We start from the raw sequence: 18775 nt of genomic DNA on the forward strand, positions 1-18775 counted from the left end.
ATGCCACTGTAGCAACATGGATGGGCCTAGAGATTATCATTTTAAATACTAAGTGAAGTAAGTCAAAAAGATAAAGACAAATATCGTATGATATTACTTGTATATGGAATCTAAAACAATGATAAAAATGAACTTATTTATAAAACAGAAACTGACTCACAGATATAGAAATAAAGCTACGCGACCTAAGGGGAAAGCAAGGGAGGAATAAATTAGAAGCTTGGGATTAACAGAGGTACACTACTATATATAAAATAGATAAAAAAACAAGGATTTACTGTATAGCACAAGAACTATATTCAATACCTTTTAATGACCTATAATGGAAAAGACTGAAAAAGAATATATATATTATATATTTGCAAAATGGAATAACTTGGCTATACCCCAGAAACTAACACAACATTATAAATCAACTATACTTCAATTAAAAACAGAAAAGAAAGTAGAGGAAGTGAGAAAAACGGCTCCAGCAGCAGTCCTCACACTTGAGCGAACATCAGGATGACCAGCGGGGTTTGTTAAGACCCAGATCCTTGGTCTGGGGTGGGCCAGAAGAATCTGCATTTCTGACAGGTTCCCTGGTGCTGCTGCTGCTGCTGCTGGTCTTGGGACCACACTTTGAGAATCACTGGGTTAGAAGCCAAGTCCTGGATCTGGACCATCTGAGACTGACTGGCTCTGCCCTTCCTGTGCTCACTGTCTCATTTCCTCTTGTAAAATGAGACAGATAACAATCACATGGCACTGTTATGAGAAATTACGTATGTGAAACTCTTTAACCCAGCGCTCGGTGTCCAGTAAGTCACTCATATGTGTTAGCACTCATTACTATGGAAAGATGGACAGCAGTAAATTATTAGGCAATATCCTTTACAGTCGCCACAGTCAAATCTGCACGGTCTGAGACGTGTTTTTCTTTTCCATATGTTTTTCTTTTTTTTTTTTTTCCAAACATCTCACTGCTTGGTTAGCCAGACCACACTACTCTAGGAACATGACTTGCTCGGGACAAAGTGTAACTGCCTTTATGAGCATTATTTCTCAGTTAATGTTTAACCAGATGAGTCAAATGTGAAGCATGTCTTTAAAGTCTCATTTGTGCATCCATTGCTATGTACCTACCCCAGACAGTCCTGGCCACACCTGAAATTTTGATGGACCTGGCCTCTGAGTCACAGAGCAGACATACCGTCTAGAGAGCTATTGGTATGGGGGCATTTGCTCTCTGTTTGGGTGAGTAAGGTTGGTCTGAAAAAAACCTCATAACTACCATGCCCTCAGTCTGGACCACACCTCTCCTGCCCCCATCTGTGAGTGATGCTATCTTGGGTCACAGCTATCACAGACTAAGTGGAGATGACAGAATCCATGACGCTGTCAGTTATCCCTTTATAAAAAACAAAGCAAAACAAAACACTAACTACACAATGTGGGCTTCCTAGGTGGTGCTAGTGGTAAGAGAACCTGCCTGCTAGTGAAGGAGATCTAAGATGTGCGTTTAATCCTGGGTCGGGAAAATTCCCTGGAGGAGGACGTGGCAACCCACTCCAGTATCCTTGCCTGGAGAATCCCATGGACAGAGGAGCCTGGTGGGCTACAGTTCATGGGGTCGCAAAGAGTCAGATACAAATGAAGTAACTTAGCATGCATGCACACAATGTAGTAATTCATCTCTAGTAGTAGCTTCTCAGGGTTACCCTGATAGCTCAGCAGTGAAGAATCTGCCTGCAATGCAGATGCAGGTTTGAGCCCTCGGTCAGGGAAGATCCCCTGGAGAAGGAAATGGCAATTCACTCCAGTATTCTGGTCTGGGAAATCCCATGGACAGAGAAGCCTAGCTGGCTACAGTCCATGGGGTTGCAAAAGAGTTGGACATGAGGGAGGACTAAAACAAGTAACTTCTTAAGAAATGTTACAAATTATCAATCACTGTTAACTCTTCTTCATTTTCCTTATCCTGTTTTAAGTGGAAAAAAGCTTCCACTTTTGCCTCAGTTCATACCCACCTTACATGGATATTCCTTGGCAGCCAGTTTAGTCATCTGTCCCCTGGACTCAGAGCTCCTGAGCCTCTAAATTCTATAGTGGGTTGTCCTCAAGAGCCCTTATCCTCTGCTCACACCATCACCTTGGAAATGAATAAATATTTTCTAGGTGCAAGTGTGCAAAGTCTATGCCCTATTAGAAGAAATTCAAAATATTCCAAAGAGAGTAAATTTGGAGGGAAGGTTATGTATTTTGGTAGATGGCATCACTTGCTAATAAAAAAGAAGTCTTTTATTTAAAGAAGTGCAAACTCTTGGTTCTAACTTTATAAAACAATAAAACTCATATGTTAAAAAATTTTAAAACATTAGTTTTATGAGAAGGTTTTCCCCCTTTACAACAGTGGGTCTACAAGCCAAGCAAGCCTAGCTCAGGATAAAATCACATCAAGCAAAAAGCCTTACTGTGTTAGGGAGTGAGATGAAAGTCTGAAAGGAATAATGATGGCAAGGGTCCTTTATTCTAGGTTGTGTCAATATTAAGGAGAAAAAAAGAGACTTGTGGAGAAAGTCTAGGATGAAAAAAAGAGAAGTATTTCTGACCAGGGAAGGAATAGCCTTCTGATTACTACACATAAAGCCAATTAAAAGGTAATGGAATTGGTTTTTGTTTGTGGCTTATAGAATCAATCTTATTACATTAAAGACATAGCTTATCTTGATGTCTTGAATCAGTAGACTTTTCTTGTTCCCTCTGATGCACATTTGCTCAAAAACACTTATTTTCAATGAATAGAAAAAGAAAGTGGGGAGAATGGTAGAATATTAGAAAACCTCTCTGAGTTTATTTTAAATCTGTGATTTGAAATGTACTGGGTTAGTTGAGAATGATACAGCCAATCAATATGGCTGGTTAAGATCTTCCAGACATGCCCAAGACAAGATAAATACCTAAAACTACAAGACTGTGAGACTGTGAAATCTAGTTATGGTGAATCAAAAATTTTAAAGTTTAATGATAAAGTAAAATACTTTTGTGGGCTTAAAAGAACAGTTTTTACAAATAAAGTAGAAGAGATTAAATGTGTAGCTATTTACAAACACTAAAAACTAGAGAAAATGCACAGAAAAGGAGAAGGGGCACAAAAGGTAATATTTAAAAAGTAAATACAAATCACTAGGAGGTAAAATACGGGATTACTGCTAAACATTTAAGATAGATCACTGTCCTCCGTATTTGGCTTAACTTCTGATAATCAAGGGAAAAAAACTGGTTCTGATCATAAATGCTAGAAACCTCAGTTCTAGAATTCACTGTTGCATTAAAATATTTTTTCCAAAATAGATTATTCTATGGTAAGGGAGAGGGGGAGTAAGGCTGCATAAAATGGAGAACAATTTGAAATGATAGTATGTAATTTATTTCCCTTTTTTGAAATTGCCTTTTATAATCCCATATTCACTACAGCAATTTAAAAAAAAAGAATGACACAAGACACCAAATCATTTACAGTCACAAAAGAATTTCTACATATTTTGTATTCTTCATGTAATTCCAGAGGAACTTGACTTGACTTTAGTCATACAAGTAAATCTTAACACTTTGGCCTTTTGGAAAGGTCAAAAAGAAATTTAGAATGTTCCAGGAAAAAATATTAGTCCGTGCTTACATAAGAACCTTAACGACAGCCAGAAGTCCAACTGACTCCCCTAATAACAGCATTGAGTAAATCTGATATGCTATTAGTAATAGTCTGAGAGTTCTAAATTTCTTAAGTTAGTAGTCTCTTTTTTTCATCATTTTACCATATATTTACTGACTGCCCACTGCTGCTTGGCTCTGGGCTCAATACTAGGGAAGTACCCATGATTAAGATTAGTGATGTCCCTAGTGTTTGTATTCTTCTGAAAGAGATGTACAGACAACAAGGAAACAGTTAAATATGAGCAAAAGTGTACTACAGATTGTATTAACTATATAAACAAAACAAACTTGGTGATGTGAGAGAGAAGATCTGTCGGTACTAATTCTTAGGGGGTTCAAGGAGGGCTTCAGTTATTAGGTAAGGTTTGATGTGAAATCTGGACATGTAGGAAACTCAAGGACAAGAATTTCAGGCAAAGGGCAAATGCAAAGGCCCTGTGGCAGGGGCACTGTGGTCTGTTTGATGGACAGGAGCAAGAACTAATGGGGCTGCAAGGCAGTGCACTCAGAGAATGGTGGTGCAGACAGGACTGTGAGGAAGGCAGGAGCCACACCAGGGCTCATAGGCAGGGTGAGAGTGAAGGGAAGCTATTGGGTCTATATCTAACAGTGATGGTTTGGGCTCCTGTTTGAAGAATGGTGTGTGTGTGTTTGTGTATGTATCTGTGTACCAGGAAGAGTGCCAACAGTGGAAGCAGGGCTATGAAGCTGGAGGCTGCTGAGTGGCAATAGTCCAGCTAAGAGGGATTTCTCTGGTGACCCATTGGCTTAGACTCTGTGCTCCCAATGCAGCGGGCTGGGGTTTGATCCCTGATCAGGGAACTAGATCCCACATGTCACAACTAAGAGTCTGCAAACTGCAGCTTAGACACTAAAAAATAATCCAGGTAAGAAACGATGATGAGCCAAACCACAGGGCAGTCCTGGCGACAGAGAACAGTGACAAATGCCAAATATATTTGGAGGCAAAATCGAAGTTTGCTACGAGAAAAACAGGCATCCAGGTCTCTGAAGTTAGGTGCTGTTTAATGGAGTGGGGTCCAAGGACAAAGTTGTTCTTTGTCCTTGTTCAAAGTTCTCCTTTGACCATTAGACTAGAGATGGCCTGTAGGACATTTACCTGTAAAGATCAAGTAGGCAGATGGAGCGAGGTGTTTGGAGCCCACGGGAGAGGCCTCAGGTAGAGACACACATTTGAGAGTCAATATTCTGCACAATTCCTGGCAGACCACCCAGGTACCCGTTTGGTAATTAATAAATGCTTAGGAGATGACTGGTTGACAATTGACAGAAAGGGGAAGTGAAATTTTGCATCCTGGAAGATGTTTTGAGTCTCCTGGCATGGAACACTCAGAATTATGCTGGTAGAGACGGCCAGGTACTGGGATGCTCAATAAATATTAATTTACTGCAATAAATCTCAAGAAAGCAATGGAGTGTGATTTTAGAAACTAACCCTACCCGACTCAATCGGTGCCACAGCTGTCGTTCAGCTTGTACTCTGCCCCTCAGCCTCAGTATCTTTTTACCTTGAGGCTTAATCCCTGACCCAGGCACCTTGCTTTGTTCTTGATCACTGCTTTTCTTGCCTTCACATCCAGCAAATACTGTCCTTGCTCTGACTATGTCCCTAATGACTCTCTCAGAACTTGCTCTTCACAGATTTCTGAATCTGCCAGGAGTCAACAGCGAGGATTCACGGTGTGCCAGGCACCATTCTAGATGCTTGACACATAGATCCCACTTAGAACGCCCTGAAAAGTAGCTGTTTGCCCTGGGGGTAGACCTTAATCCCTCGGAGAGAGTCGGTGCTTGACTCTAACTCAAGCAGCTGGAAAGTGGTAGAACAAGGATTGCAGACAAGTTCAAGTGACTCTGCAGCCAGGCTCCCCTTCCTGGGTTTGCAAAGCTTTCGCCTGCTGAATCAGTCTGTACCCTTGATCTGCTCCTTCTCCAACAAAGTCCACCAGGTGGTCAGTGTTCATCAAGAGCCACCAAGCATGCAAGTCAGGTAGGCCTGTGTCTGTACGCTTGAACAAGAGTGTTCCACGACTTGGTAACTGCAGACTCACTTGGTGCTCTAATGTGGAATTTATTGCATTCATTCAGTGGGAGGACCCAGACCTGAGAGAGACCCACAGCCTGGGAGGTTATTAGTCATCAGAGAAACAAAAGAGATGGAGTGTGTTGGAGTAACACGTCTGGAGTGACTTGCCAGGGACAAGGTGGCTGACAGGAGCAGGGTTTTCAAAAGAAGCAGCTTTCATGGCTTTATGTAAATGTGTTAATAAAGCTTCAGTCTCTCTGGCCACACACTCAAGCTAAAAGGCTTTCTGTCTTCATTAGGCACGTCCCTTGAGCACACAGGTGTACTGCAAGGCACAGAGCTGTCTGCTCAAGCATCCTCTGCAGCAGAAGCAATGGTTTCACCAGCCTCCAAGAGGGGCCTTCACTAGGAGGAGGCCAAGTCCTGGGAGACTGAGCAATGCGTGCAGGAATTATTTGCACGGAAGGACAAAGGGCCCTGAAGCTACGCTGGCGCTCATCTCAGCAGCACCTGTCGCTCCAGCACACTCGGCCCTTTATCGCCCGACACCTGCCTGACTGGATGGGCCCCGCGCCCCCTGCTGAGGAAATAGAGCCGATGAACGTCCATTTCGCGTTAGGTTTCCTGGCAGAAACGAGATATGGAATTCCTAGGGGCAGAGTTAGCTAGGAATCCAGCATCCACCAGACATAACTTATTAATGAATCAGACTGATAAATGTCAAAAGGTGAAAAGCTTGATTTAGAACAAGAGAGAAGGAAGAAAACAGCTGCACGTGAGCCATATCCTTCAGTCACAGCAGATGGCGGTGGCTTGTGGCTTGTGGCACACAGTTCTGCTATGCCAAGGCCTCCGGGCACTCCCTTCTGATGCAAGTGTGACGTTAAAGAGACAGGCAGTGGACCCCCGGCCCACTGGGTGTCTGAAGAGTTTCAGCGGAACTCTGTGAAGAGCCTTCATGAAGCTAATCTGAATCCACCCATCTCCACTGCTAACATCCTACCTGGATGACAGGATGATGGACATGATTCCAAGATTTTGAGAAACAAAGAAGTGCTTGGATTCTTTCTTTCTTTCTATTCTCACTCTCTTTCTCTCTTTTATACCCTCCTACACAGATAATATCTTAAATATACCTTTAATTACATACAATTAATAAAACACTCAAGATATCAATAGCCAAGTTCTTTGCTGTATTCCCAACACCTAGATGAAAGTCAGAACAGAGTAGGCTCCCTCTACATTATATATAATACACATATATAAAATAAAAGAACAAATGAACATTTACTATCTCCTTGGGTTACAAGTTCTGGTGCCAGACTTTGCCAGTAGGCTTTTTATTAATAACTAGGAAGAGATTGTGGGCTTCCCCAGAGGCTCAGTGGGTAAAGAATCTGCCTACAATGCAGGAGACACAGGAGACTAGGGTTCAATCCCTGGGTCATGAAGATCTCCTAGAGGAGGGCATAGCAACCAATTCCAGTATTCTTGACTGGAGAATTCCATGGACAGAGGAACCTGGCGGGCTACAGTCCAAAGGGTCACAAAGAGTCGGTGCAACTGACAGAGTGAGGAAGAGACTTTTGTTGAATTCTAATTTCACAAACATTCTTTTCATAGAGACATTTAAAGTTCTCTAACTCCCTATACATGGTTATATTTTTTTCTGATGGCAAAATACTAACTGTAAAGCAGGTTTGAAGGAATTTTTAAAAACTTGTTTCTTAATGCCCCCCCAAAATACCCTAATTAAAACTTCTTATTAAAATTTTTGTTATTTATCCCAATCTTCTCTTATTTGGATATTATTGAAAAACCAAGGGACATCAGTCAGCAGAGTAAGTGACAGACAAGACCATACCACCAAGTAAAGATCTGACCTCATTCTGAATTTTTCCTTTCAGATCAAATATTTTCTCCTCCCAAGCGATGTTCCTGGGATGAGAATGTTCACTCTATTAAAATTCAGGCTACTTGATGAACTTCAGTGCCCTTCCACAGAAGTAAAACTTCCCATAGAAGCATTTATGAGACAGTAGTTAAATTGGCTCTGGTTGTGGGTACATATGGACGTAAGTCTTTGAGACAGATTCAAAACCAGATCTAGTCAGTCTGCCAGAAAGTCCTGATGTCAAGGATGAATCTCAAGGTTCCTGGAATTAAAGAGTCTTTCCCCCTGATCAGGCAGATGTGATGCTTTAAAAGAAATCTGCTACTCTATTTAAGCAAAATCATACTAACAAAAACAAGCAAGGACCCATAGATCTTTGTTGGAAGGATTTTAGCCTGGCTATTAAAGCAACTGGTCAGCATAAAACCAGAAAACAGCCTTCATCTTGCCTTTCCAATCTTGCTGGCATCCCAGATGATAAGAGAACTGACAAGGTAAAGGCGGGCCAGGGAAAGCTCTATGGCTAGGAGGCATTTTTATGAGTCAATATATTTTTAAGCTTATCTCCAAGAATAAAAACCCAGTCACTCTTCTCAGGGATTTTTTTTTTTTAATATGACAAAGCATAGAGGTTTGCTAAATATGCGTGTTGAGAGTCCAGATATTTATCATTCTCTGCATTTTCTCTGCTGGAAGCCCTTTATAATAAAAGAAGCAATAAAAGTATCAAAACTGCAGTAGCAAAGAAAAAACAGAATACACATTTTGGGGAGTTCACAAAAAGATGCTTAATTTACCTCTGCAGTGGTAAGAAATGTAAGACTTCTGATTACAAGTTAGTATTTTTCAAATAACACTTAATTTCAAAATATAGATTATTTAGATGTTAAATCTGATGACACTTAAACATTAATAGAAATCAACTCCCAGTAAATCTGAAGGCTCTCCCATATGAACACAGTGCTGACCATTCATCATATTTAACGAGGTGTATTGGAAATAGCTGAGTACTGACCTCCCCAGGACAAACGATCCTCTTGGGACGAGGGGCCTCTTGCTGTAACTGATATACTGCCAAACAGAAAAAGAGAATTATAATTAAAACCAGCACACACCAACATGGCTTCAAACAGCTCAACCTAACTGCCTTTCAAGAACTGCAAACTCCTCAACCAAAAAACAAAGGAGATACCCATTTTTAGACAGAATAAAGTCAGATCATTTATATGGAAATGAGTCACAATGAATATAAACTGGCAAAATTGATTTTTTAAAATTCTCATAAGGACAATTTAGTTTCATAATTGTTACTGGCATTGTTCATGTTATAGCTTTCTTGGAAGACTAGATAAGACTAAAATTCTTTTGACAATTTAAAAGATGAAATTCTACTTGTGAGTACCTAAGTAGTAAGATCACATAATAGGATCCCTCTGTCTCAATGCTGATGAGAATACCAGGGAAAGAATGGCCTTAGAAGACAAGTGGCATTCTCTGAAATGTTAGTTATGGACAAAGACACAATTGATTCTGTGAGTGAATGAGGCCCCAAGTCATTTCTTTTTTCATGAGTTCCATTTTTGCCCTGCCCATCACCACAAATTCTTAGCTCCTTGACTATTTTCCAACCGTTGTCATTCCTTTTTCTTGGACCCTTCAGTATCTTAAATAATAACAACTCTCTTATATTCTGTATAAAAGACAGACTTTCCAGCTTGGGCATAGAGGAAAGCAGGTAATTATATACAGAAATATAATTTATCAGACTATTATTTGTGATTTATCAGACTTTTTGATGAGTGGCTTTCTGCCACTTAACTAGTTTGGTTATTTTTCTTAAGAGGAAAAGCTACCCTGTGCATGTACCTTAAAGTTTTACTTTCGTGGAAATGAGAGCTGAAAACAAACCTACTTGATGTTATCTTCAGAGTTGTGAAGAGGGAATAATTAATGTTAAGTAAATTTATGAATCATATCATAAATACATCTATAAAAGGTTAAAAATTCAATTGTATAAAGTCTTTCTAGAAAATGCAATAAGAGAGGTGAAAATTTGTGGCTTACTCTTAGGTCTAAAAATAAAAAAAGAAATTTTAATTGAAAGGCAGATAGTCATGTGGAAACAGAGGTAGCAATGATGGAACTTATTTTGTATTGATGGCTCCCCAAAGCATTCAGCTCAAAATGGTTATTTTCTTACCTAAATAAGGGTAGACCACTCAGCTTCCTCACAGAGAAGAATCATCTAACTCTCATATAGATGTTTTTAATTCATCCCATTTCTAAGCTTAGGTTGCCCATATTAATGATGGTGCCATATCATACTAATGATGGCTAAGAATAACTGTAGCCATGTATAAGGGACAGGTCAGAGAAGGCTTCTTGTGCGGGAGGAAACATGAGGAAGAATTGGTTAAAGATAAACAGTTTTGGACACTCTATTGACAATCCCAGTAGAGTCCACACTCTCCTTAAATCACGATAGAGTCTTCATGGAATCCTTTATTCCTCTCAGATCAACCCCAACACCAACTAGCTGCTTTTCAGCAGGGTTTTGTTGTTAATGAGTGTAAAGGGAACCAAATGGGGCATCTCTAGAATTACAGAGCTCACGAGCAATTATAGAACCCATGTCCAGAGAGTCCTATCTCCTCTTATCCACCTATCACCAGTGCCCTTTGAAGCCAGCAGTTATATGTTGGGGACATGGCTGGAATGGTTTTGTGAATACCATTTTTAATGCCTCCCCTGAAGGTAGAAAAGGGAGTATAGCTGTTATAAGACAGAAGCATTTTTAGCTACGCATACCTTTGTAATTCATATCAGCAAACATTTGAACACCAGCTATAAAATAGATACCATAGTCAGCATTACCTGGAGGCTTTGAGGATGAATGGAGGGGAAGGGAGAAGAGACGGGAACCAGCATATCAAGTGCCTGTTACATGCCAGTAACAATGTTTTATTGAATCCTCTCAAGAGCTCAGAAGAAAGAACATATCATTATCATTGTCAATTTTATATGAAGAAATAAGTGCCTAGAAGTGAAATATCTGCCCCAGGGCATCAAACTAAAATGGATCCTTTTGACTCCAAAGCCCTGGTTTATTTTTCTGGGCCTCAGGGCCTTTGTACTTGCTACTCCCTCCACCTGGATTGCTTTTCCCAAGATGTTTAGATGGCTCCCTCCCCACTCCTTCATTCAGGTCTTCCCTGACTTGCTCAGCTTGGAATAAAATTCCACATCATCACTCCATTTGGCTCCTTTTTATACCATTTCATGTTTCTTCACTGTACTCATCACCATCAACACATTGTATTTGTTTATTTTGTGAGCTTTCTCCCTTGACTCAAGTGTAAGCTCTTTGGGGCAGGGACTTTGCTCTGTCCACAGTGGGATGCTCAGTGCTTTGAATAGTGTTAGACACGCGTAAAGTGAAAGTGGAAGTGTTAGTCGCTCAGTCATGTCTGACTGTTTGTGACCCCATGGACTGTAGCCCACCGGGCTCTCCAGGCTAGGATAATGGAGTGGGTTGCCATTTCCTACTCCAGGGGATCTTCCCGATCCAGTGACCGAACCCACGTCTCTTGCATCTCTTGCAATAGCAGGTGGATGCTTTACCCCCATGCCATGTGGGGAGCCCAGGGAAATAAAAGATAAGAGTATTTTCACTGTATGTAAAGGAGATCCTGAAAGTGTGATTTAGGACAACACTGGTGGAAATGCAGATGAGAAGGGAGTTGATTGCCAAGGAGGATCAGCAGGGCTTGATTGCAAATGGAATGGAGGAAAAAAGATGGAAAGATTGAGATGCTATTAACAGTTATAGAGGTTACAGGAGAGGAAATGTAAGGAACAGTTCCTCTCCTATGTCAACAAACTACAGCCTATAGCTGTATACTGTAGGGATCCTCTGAGTAAAGAGAAGTGTAGTTGTTCACCAGTCTTACAAATGGAAAGAGCCATTTGTCCTACTCCAGCCAGGTTAACTTTGAGGGGGACCCCTGCAAACTCCTCAAGCCAGAGATGCCACCTCTCCTTGCTGGTCCCCAGGATGCGCACGTCAGAAATAGATCACCATTTCTCTGTGAGTCGGTTTCAGGAGCTACAAGATCTACTTGGTGCTGTTCTAAGCAACAGAAATTGACAAAACCTGTTAGCCATCTGGATTCTATGTCTCTGTAAAGATACTTAGATGACAACCAATTGCAATGGCAGTCATAGAAAAAAAAAATAGGGCCTTAGACTATCTCAGCTTCAGTCCCTGTCCCTCCTTCTCAAGACTGGCTGTAACAAAACAAACATCCATGAGGCCCATTTAATGTAACTGAAACATGTCACATAATCTTGAAAATGTAGTTTCTTGAATTTTTTTTTTGGTTCAACAAACACACATCACAAGCAGAACGCAATCATAAATGTCACTTCTTGGGTGATTCTGTGCACTAAGGGGCAAGAAGATGGAACCTGCTTCTACGCAATGTTTCAAGTCAGTCCCAGGCTCTTCCCCGCCCTGGGCCCTTACACACAGAAGAGAATCCTGAGCACTGGAATAGACTATTTGACTCGGGTGAGGGGATGGTCACTAGGAAACATGGGGGTAGAGAAGAGGAATCCCTGCTCCCTGAGAAATCTGAAGCAGATTGAGAAATCAAGAGTTCACTGAAAGAACCTTTTATCTTCAGTAAGAAAGCATGGACTCCTTTGGTAGTCCTGTGGTTGAGAATCTGCCTGGCCAATGCAAGGGACACAGGTTCGATCCTCGGTCCAGGAGAATTCCACATGCCGTGGGGCAACTAAGCCCATGTGCCACAACTCTAGAGGTTGTGATCTGTAGCAAGAGAAGCCACCTCAATGACAAGCCAACACGCTGCAACTAGAGAGTAGCCCCACTTGCCACAACTAGAGAAAACTGCATAAAGCAATGAAGACCCAGTGCAGCCAAAAATTAATAATTAAAAAAAAAACTTGGCTCATCCTCTGGTAACACAATCTTCCCAAGGATGCCAAGTGAAAACCCTGGCCTGGGTGATGCCGAAGCCCCGTCCAGACCCATCAACTCTTAACAGACCCTGCAGCAATGTCCTCTAACAGCCTCCAGCCCCTTAAGAAGGCATGTGGACCCAGGAGCCAAACCTGGGCACTTGGCTGTGACACTGAGCCAGTGCCACCTTGTTCACTGCCCATGACTTCCCAGTATTCGTAAGAAAGAACTCATGGGTATGAGTAACAAATGGCGGGGCTTTGGTGGCCTCTTGGTTCAACCCCACCTCCAGGCTGCTGTGTGCAGGCTTTGTCTTGCTAACGAATGTCCCGTCTCGCTGGGGATGAAGTTTTCTCCTCTTGTCTGTGGTCCACTGAAAAACCCAAGGATGAGGCTGTGGAGACTTGAATCAGGGGGTCTCAGGCCTAAGTACATTAGAAGCACCTGTGGGGTGTGATAAATTGCAGATCCTCCACTCTTCTGATTCAGAAATCTGGGGTCAGGCTGACGATTAATTATTCAGAAATCTGGGGTCAGGCTGAGGATTAGTTATCATAACTATTCTCCGCAGGTAATTCTCATGCAGGGGGTCTGTGGACCAGAATTTGGAGGTTCTATATTTCTCTTTAGAAAAGCAGGCACAAGCCGTGACTGCCTGATCGGCTGCCAGGGGAGTCTCTGGGGCGAGCTGCTGACCATGGCATCTGCTGCCTAATTGGCACTTGGCCTCTTAAACAATAAAATCTTTCAGAATATACCCATGGTGGTTGGCTTTTAAACTCGTCTGCTTAGGGCACGCAGTTCATACAGTTCTGGCTGAAAATTTAGAATGTGGCTTTATTTTATTTTAATTTATTTATTTTTTAATTAAACTTGAAAATAGTCTTTTTTTAAAAAATTGAAACCAATTATTTCTCAGTGACTTCACCAATGTTTTGGGGTACAGTACTGAGTATCAAGGACTACATGTAGATAGATGATACTTTGAGGCAAGATTATTCTTATAGATGTAATAGCATTAGCTTCTAAGAAAAATGGGGGCACAGAAAAGGCAAGAACTTAAGCATGTAGCATCATTGTTCTTTTGAGTCAAGATGGAGTTCCACCCTTGTGGCCTCACAGACCAAAGCACACAGTCTTTGGCATATCAAAAAATAAGTCTAAGGCAAAGACTTAATATGCATTTGCTGAACGAATGAGCAATCTACTTTATATGAAATATCAAGAGAGCGAATTTTAAATCAGACATGCACTGGTTGCCTTCTAGGCATCCATTTCCATCTTTCCCACTTCAACCATATTCCAAAGTTTCCAGTCATGGATATTACATAGGAGTGAACCCTCTTGAGTTCCAACCATGTGCCCTGGTTGGTTTAGGGCAGTTAATGTACCCCAACTCTCTGACCAAAGTGATGTAGCCAGGGTTGGGGACTCACATCAAATAAGGCTGAGACACGATTTTTTTTTTTTTTTTTGGAAATATTTGTTACTTTATGATTAATAGAAAGCACTGCTCTCCTGGGCACATTGACAATGGTAATCATATTAAATGCCCAGGAAAGCAATTACCAAACAAAATTTAATTGCCTTTAACACCAAAGCTGAATTTGAGTGCCAATAGTCTCTTTTTTAAGAAAACTGAATTTTGTATGGGATTACAGATGATTCACAATATTGTGATGGTTTCAGGTGGATAGCAAAGGGACTCAGACTGAAACGAATTTTAATACTTTTGTTTGAAGTAGACTATCTCTTTGCTAGTTGCTTCTAGATGAGAATGTGGTATCAAGTGCTATTGGGGTAGCTCTCTGAGGGTTATAAGAGAAAAGCCTACTAAGCGTGGACCTAAACCTAGGAAAGCAGAACCAAGAAAGGAAGACATACGTATGCACTGGGCTCCAATAATGTCTTTGAGTTGCTGGACCAAGTCACGCCTGAGGCCAGTGCCTCTCAACTTTTTGTTTATGTCAATCAATGTGTTTAAGTGGAATATTCTGTTATTTGTATGAAAGAACATTGCAATTAGCATTAAAACTTAAAAACAGCTTCTTAATGTGGGTGATTATGAAGTAGATTCATTTTCCTTAGGATAATGTTATAATTGGGACAAAAGCTTCATAAAAAGACTCTAGTATCAAATAAGTCAATATTAAAACCAACAATAGGTGATGGATGAAAGAAAAGACACACCTATATACTTCTATAATCACTGTAAACAATCAATTTTTAAATCAAGTCCTATAATATGGCAAAAATAACAGCATCCAACAAATGTATGAGAAATTTCAAAGTATCAAATAATCACTGGAGTTGAAAAATTAATTGTGTGGTGGAAAATTATAGATTCCATAAATGATACGTTAATGAGTTTGAATCAACACCTAAAATTAATCTCTCAAAGGATGGTTTGTGAGTATTCCAAAGAGAAACACTTGGTGTTTACCAATAGGTTATTTAAAACCAAACAAATTTCATATTCTAATAAGGTTTATTGGATTTTCAGATATGGAAAATGCTATTGTTTTAGCATATTTGTATATTAACATGGACCTCATGAAGTTTTGCAAGGCCTTCAATTTCTTCTTATTTATATTTTAAGGCCTACATGCAAATTTATCCTCTTCTAGAAAGTCTTCTGCAATCCCAGGAGGGAGAGGAGTAGTATATTGTGGCTTCAGTCCATTTGCATATTAATTGGTTTATATCTGTCTTTCTTTCTAGACTGTAAATTGGAGGAAAGCATGGACCACATTTTTAGCTACTGTTGATTCCTAGTGCTTCTCCTAATGCTTATAATCTATGTTTGCTAAAAGGCCAAATGAGTAGATGATAAAATTGACAATAAGAAGGAGTAGCATGAGTTGGCAATGAGTGTTAGATGAGCTTATAAGCAGTCCAATATCAAAACTCAAAGAATTAGTGGATTCAGGACAACCAAAGAGAATTCTTTCTCGGTAGTACCTGTGTCTTTGATGTTGCAGATGGCCCTGCTGATGGCATCCTCCCCTCAGAACTGCAAGGTGAAGTTCTGAATCACTGGAGACTCTCAAATGGAGCCTGGATGACTATTAGCTAAGTATAATAAAGAGGAACTTCATATATGTTATTAGATTTGTATTAAATGGCCTCAAAATGTCCCTTCTGTATATCTAAAGTTTTATGATTCTAGAGCAAAGTATACACACACACACACACACATACACACACACAAAACTTGGTTAGATCCAAAGAATCAAAACCAATATACTCCAGTAAAATTGATAGTATGAACATGTAATAAACAGCACCTTTTCTGGGCTTCCTTAGAACATAAAAGTGTTTTTAAGAGGTACACTGGGTGTCCCAAGGTCTCTTGGAAAAGTGAAATGACTCTGAGCCAGTGAAATGACTTCTCGCTTCAGTAAAGCTCTGTGGTGGCATTCACTCAACAAATATTTATTGGGTAGTTAACGTATGCAAGGCTGTGTGCAAGAAGGTGAGCAAGGAACAGTAAGTCATGCGACCCTCCCAGTGCCTCTCACTACAGATATTTTGTTGATTTACTGTCAGAGCACTTCACACTCCATTAGGAAACAAACAAACAAAAACATCCAATTACTTAGTCATTAGCACTGCCTTTTAAAATAGAAGATCAGAATGCAGAACATTAGATTGGAAGGGCCCTTAGAGACCCAGCACAACTCCTTTATTTCACAGATGGAAGAACAGACTCATGTAATAAAGAACGAGGAGCCTCTCTATATGCTGACGTGGGACGATCAAAACAAGGTATTTGTGAAGTGAAACAAGCAAGTTGAAGGACAGGGGTACAGCATAAACCCATTTTTCACAGAAGGGACCAACCACAAAAATGCCTTAATATCAGGCATGTGTATTTTAAACACTTGGAAGGATGTACTTTCCAAAATGGACAGTGCTCAGCGATTGGAAGGAAGGAGTGGAATATGGGATGGGGATGGTGTGTGGTTTATGGGAAATTTTTACTCTCAGCTTTATGTATTTCTCTAATGTTTGTCTTTTATGTGGATTTGTTTTGCTTTTGTTACAGATACATACATACACGGGTATATGCATATGTGTGTGTCTATGTGTACGTATATACTTCTTTACGTACTTATGTATACAATTTTAAATAGAAATTAAAAAATCGTGAAAACTTGCAGGCTGTGAGTCAGGTTTGCTTCTGGGTTCCACTCTGAATGCCACTCTAATGCTTCCTGTAAAACCTCTGCCAGATTACTGAACCTCCTTGATCCGTGGCTCCTTTGTGTGTGAAATGGGGTAAGAGTGGTACCCACTGCTGAGGGCTAAGATGGGATTTGGGAATTCAGGCACAGAGCTAGCATGGTAGCTGGTACATGGCAGGTCTCAATGGACAGAAGAAACAAGGGCAACATCAATAATGGCAGAAATAATTATCCTTATCACTATTGTCTAGAAGCAAAGCTTGAACAAGAGCCTATTCTCCTGGGGTCTCCCCACACCATACCCCTCCCCTTTCTCACTGGAGAATTACTTAGGCAGGTGATACTAAGGAAAGAGAAAATGAGCTTGAGGTGATGACAAGTGCCTGCCTTCATGAGGGGAGTCAGATTGATGACTGATGATCAGATAATGAGCCCTGTTTCTAAGGAGTCACCCTTAGTGACCAAACATCATTCTTCCCTATCTGTTAATTTTTTGGTGGTAAATGTCATATGATATTAAGCTATAGGATAAACAGTCAAGAACATAATTCATGGAAGTCAACATACTTACCCTTGATGACCAGCTGTGGAAAAAAAGGAAGAAAGGAAAGAAGGGTGGAAGGAAAGAGGAAAGGAAAGGAGACAAGGAGTGCCCTGAAGAAAGTCAGGGAGTCAGAATATCCATCTTTGTTTTTTTTAACCTAAGCATTCCTAAGTGAGTCATGGCAGCTGGCTCTCATGGGTCCTGGCCAGGGGAGAGGGCTCTTTCTATTTTCTCTGACCAATATATCTCCTTAGTAGAACAAGAAATTTGGATGTGCAGGGCTGTGATGAGGGAGTTTGTGTGTGCACTAAATCAACAGCAAAAATTGCTCAAAAGGCAGGCCTGCTAAAGATTTCTGAGATTTTCATTTTAGATACTCACAGTATGATTTCCATATTGGAGGCTGGTATTCTTCAGCATCTAGAATAAAAAGAAAGAAATCAATCCGTCAGCTTGAACGTCAAACTGTCAACATGTGTCTTCTCTGGGGGAACAATACTCTGTCAGCAGGCCTTGCCTTCCAGTCCCACGGGTCCTCTCAGATCATTTACGGGACAGTTCCAGGCAAGAGGGAGGAATTGGGAAAGGCGACCCTTGTGGACCCATCACTACTTTGTCCAGGTCACTTACCATGACCGAATCAATTGCTTAACCATTTTCATACAGCCCAGTAAATCAAAAAAGATTTTTAAAGCAATTAATTTGATTGTACCCTCCAGTAATCCTTTCAAACAGTATTTACTTAACTTGGCATAATAAACATATCATTTCTCTCACAGATTCCAATCAGACCTTTAGCCCATTTATTTAGACTTGAGGGCAAGATGCACAGTGGCAAGTATGTAATATTAAATCTGGGAAGTTGTACCACTCATCCAACGGAACTCCTAAAATACTAGGTCTGACAGCAGAGACACTGATGATTCAATTGGAATCTCATCATGTCCTTGAATTTACTCCAGTGTGTGACTTAGGAAATTTCCAGAAAACCTCTCAGCAATCAGAAATGTCAGAGTGAAAGAGTTGCAACAAAATGGAGAAGGCGAAACTGTTATTCGTCAAACTAGAAAGCAGACAAAGGGAGAAAATCTGCTTGTTCAGTCAGCTCAACAATCCCAATGCTGACAGTTGATTTTATAATTCTGGTGGAGTTATTAGAGTCCTCCTGAGCTCATAGCTAGGGTCTTGGTAAAACATACTCCAGCTTAAACAGCCAGAAGGAAAAATCCATTCCCTGACTCACAGAATATTGAGCTGGGGAACTTTTAAGAGTTCTTTTAGTTCAGCACTTTTCAATGAGGAAACTGTTTTTGTCATCTTGCACGTGTATGGCGTCACTCACCCAGCCTAATGCGCCCTTGTCCATCTGTTGCTGTCACATACTACAATTTCATGCAAAGGAACAGAAATTTTCTAATCTCGTGCA

At 40.6% G+C, this 18775-nt stretch overlaps 1 protein-coding gene across 1 annotated transcript in view; it reads right to left on the bottom strand.

The window, feature by feature from the left end:
• CHN2 (chimerin 2) overlaps window positions 1-18775 on the bottom strand; it is a 322964-nt gene that overhangs the window by 150140 nt on the left and 154049 nt on the right. Inside the window, exons 2-3 of the mRNA XM_065938728.1 lie at window positions 17731-17769; window positions 8650-8705 (exon numbers count right to left, since the gene is read on the bottom strand). Of these exons, the coding sequence (XP_065794800.1) occupies window positions 8650-8705; window positions 17731-17769 (95 nt within the window). The remainder of the gene's footprint in view (window positions 1-8649; window positions 8706-17730; window positions 17770-18775) is intronic.

Source organism: Muntiacus reevesi, chromosome 6, assembly GCF_963930625.1.
Source record: "Muntiacus reevesi chromosome 6, mMunRee1.1, whole genome shotgun sequence".
Lineage (NCBI taxonomy): Eukaryota > Metazoa > Chordata > Mammalia > Artiodactyla > Cervidae > Muntiacus > Muntiacus reevesi.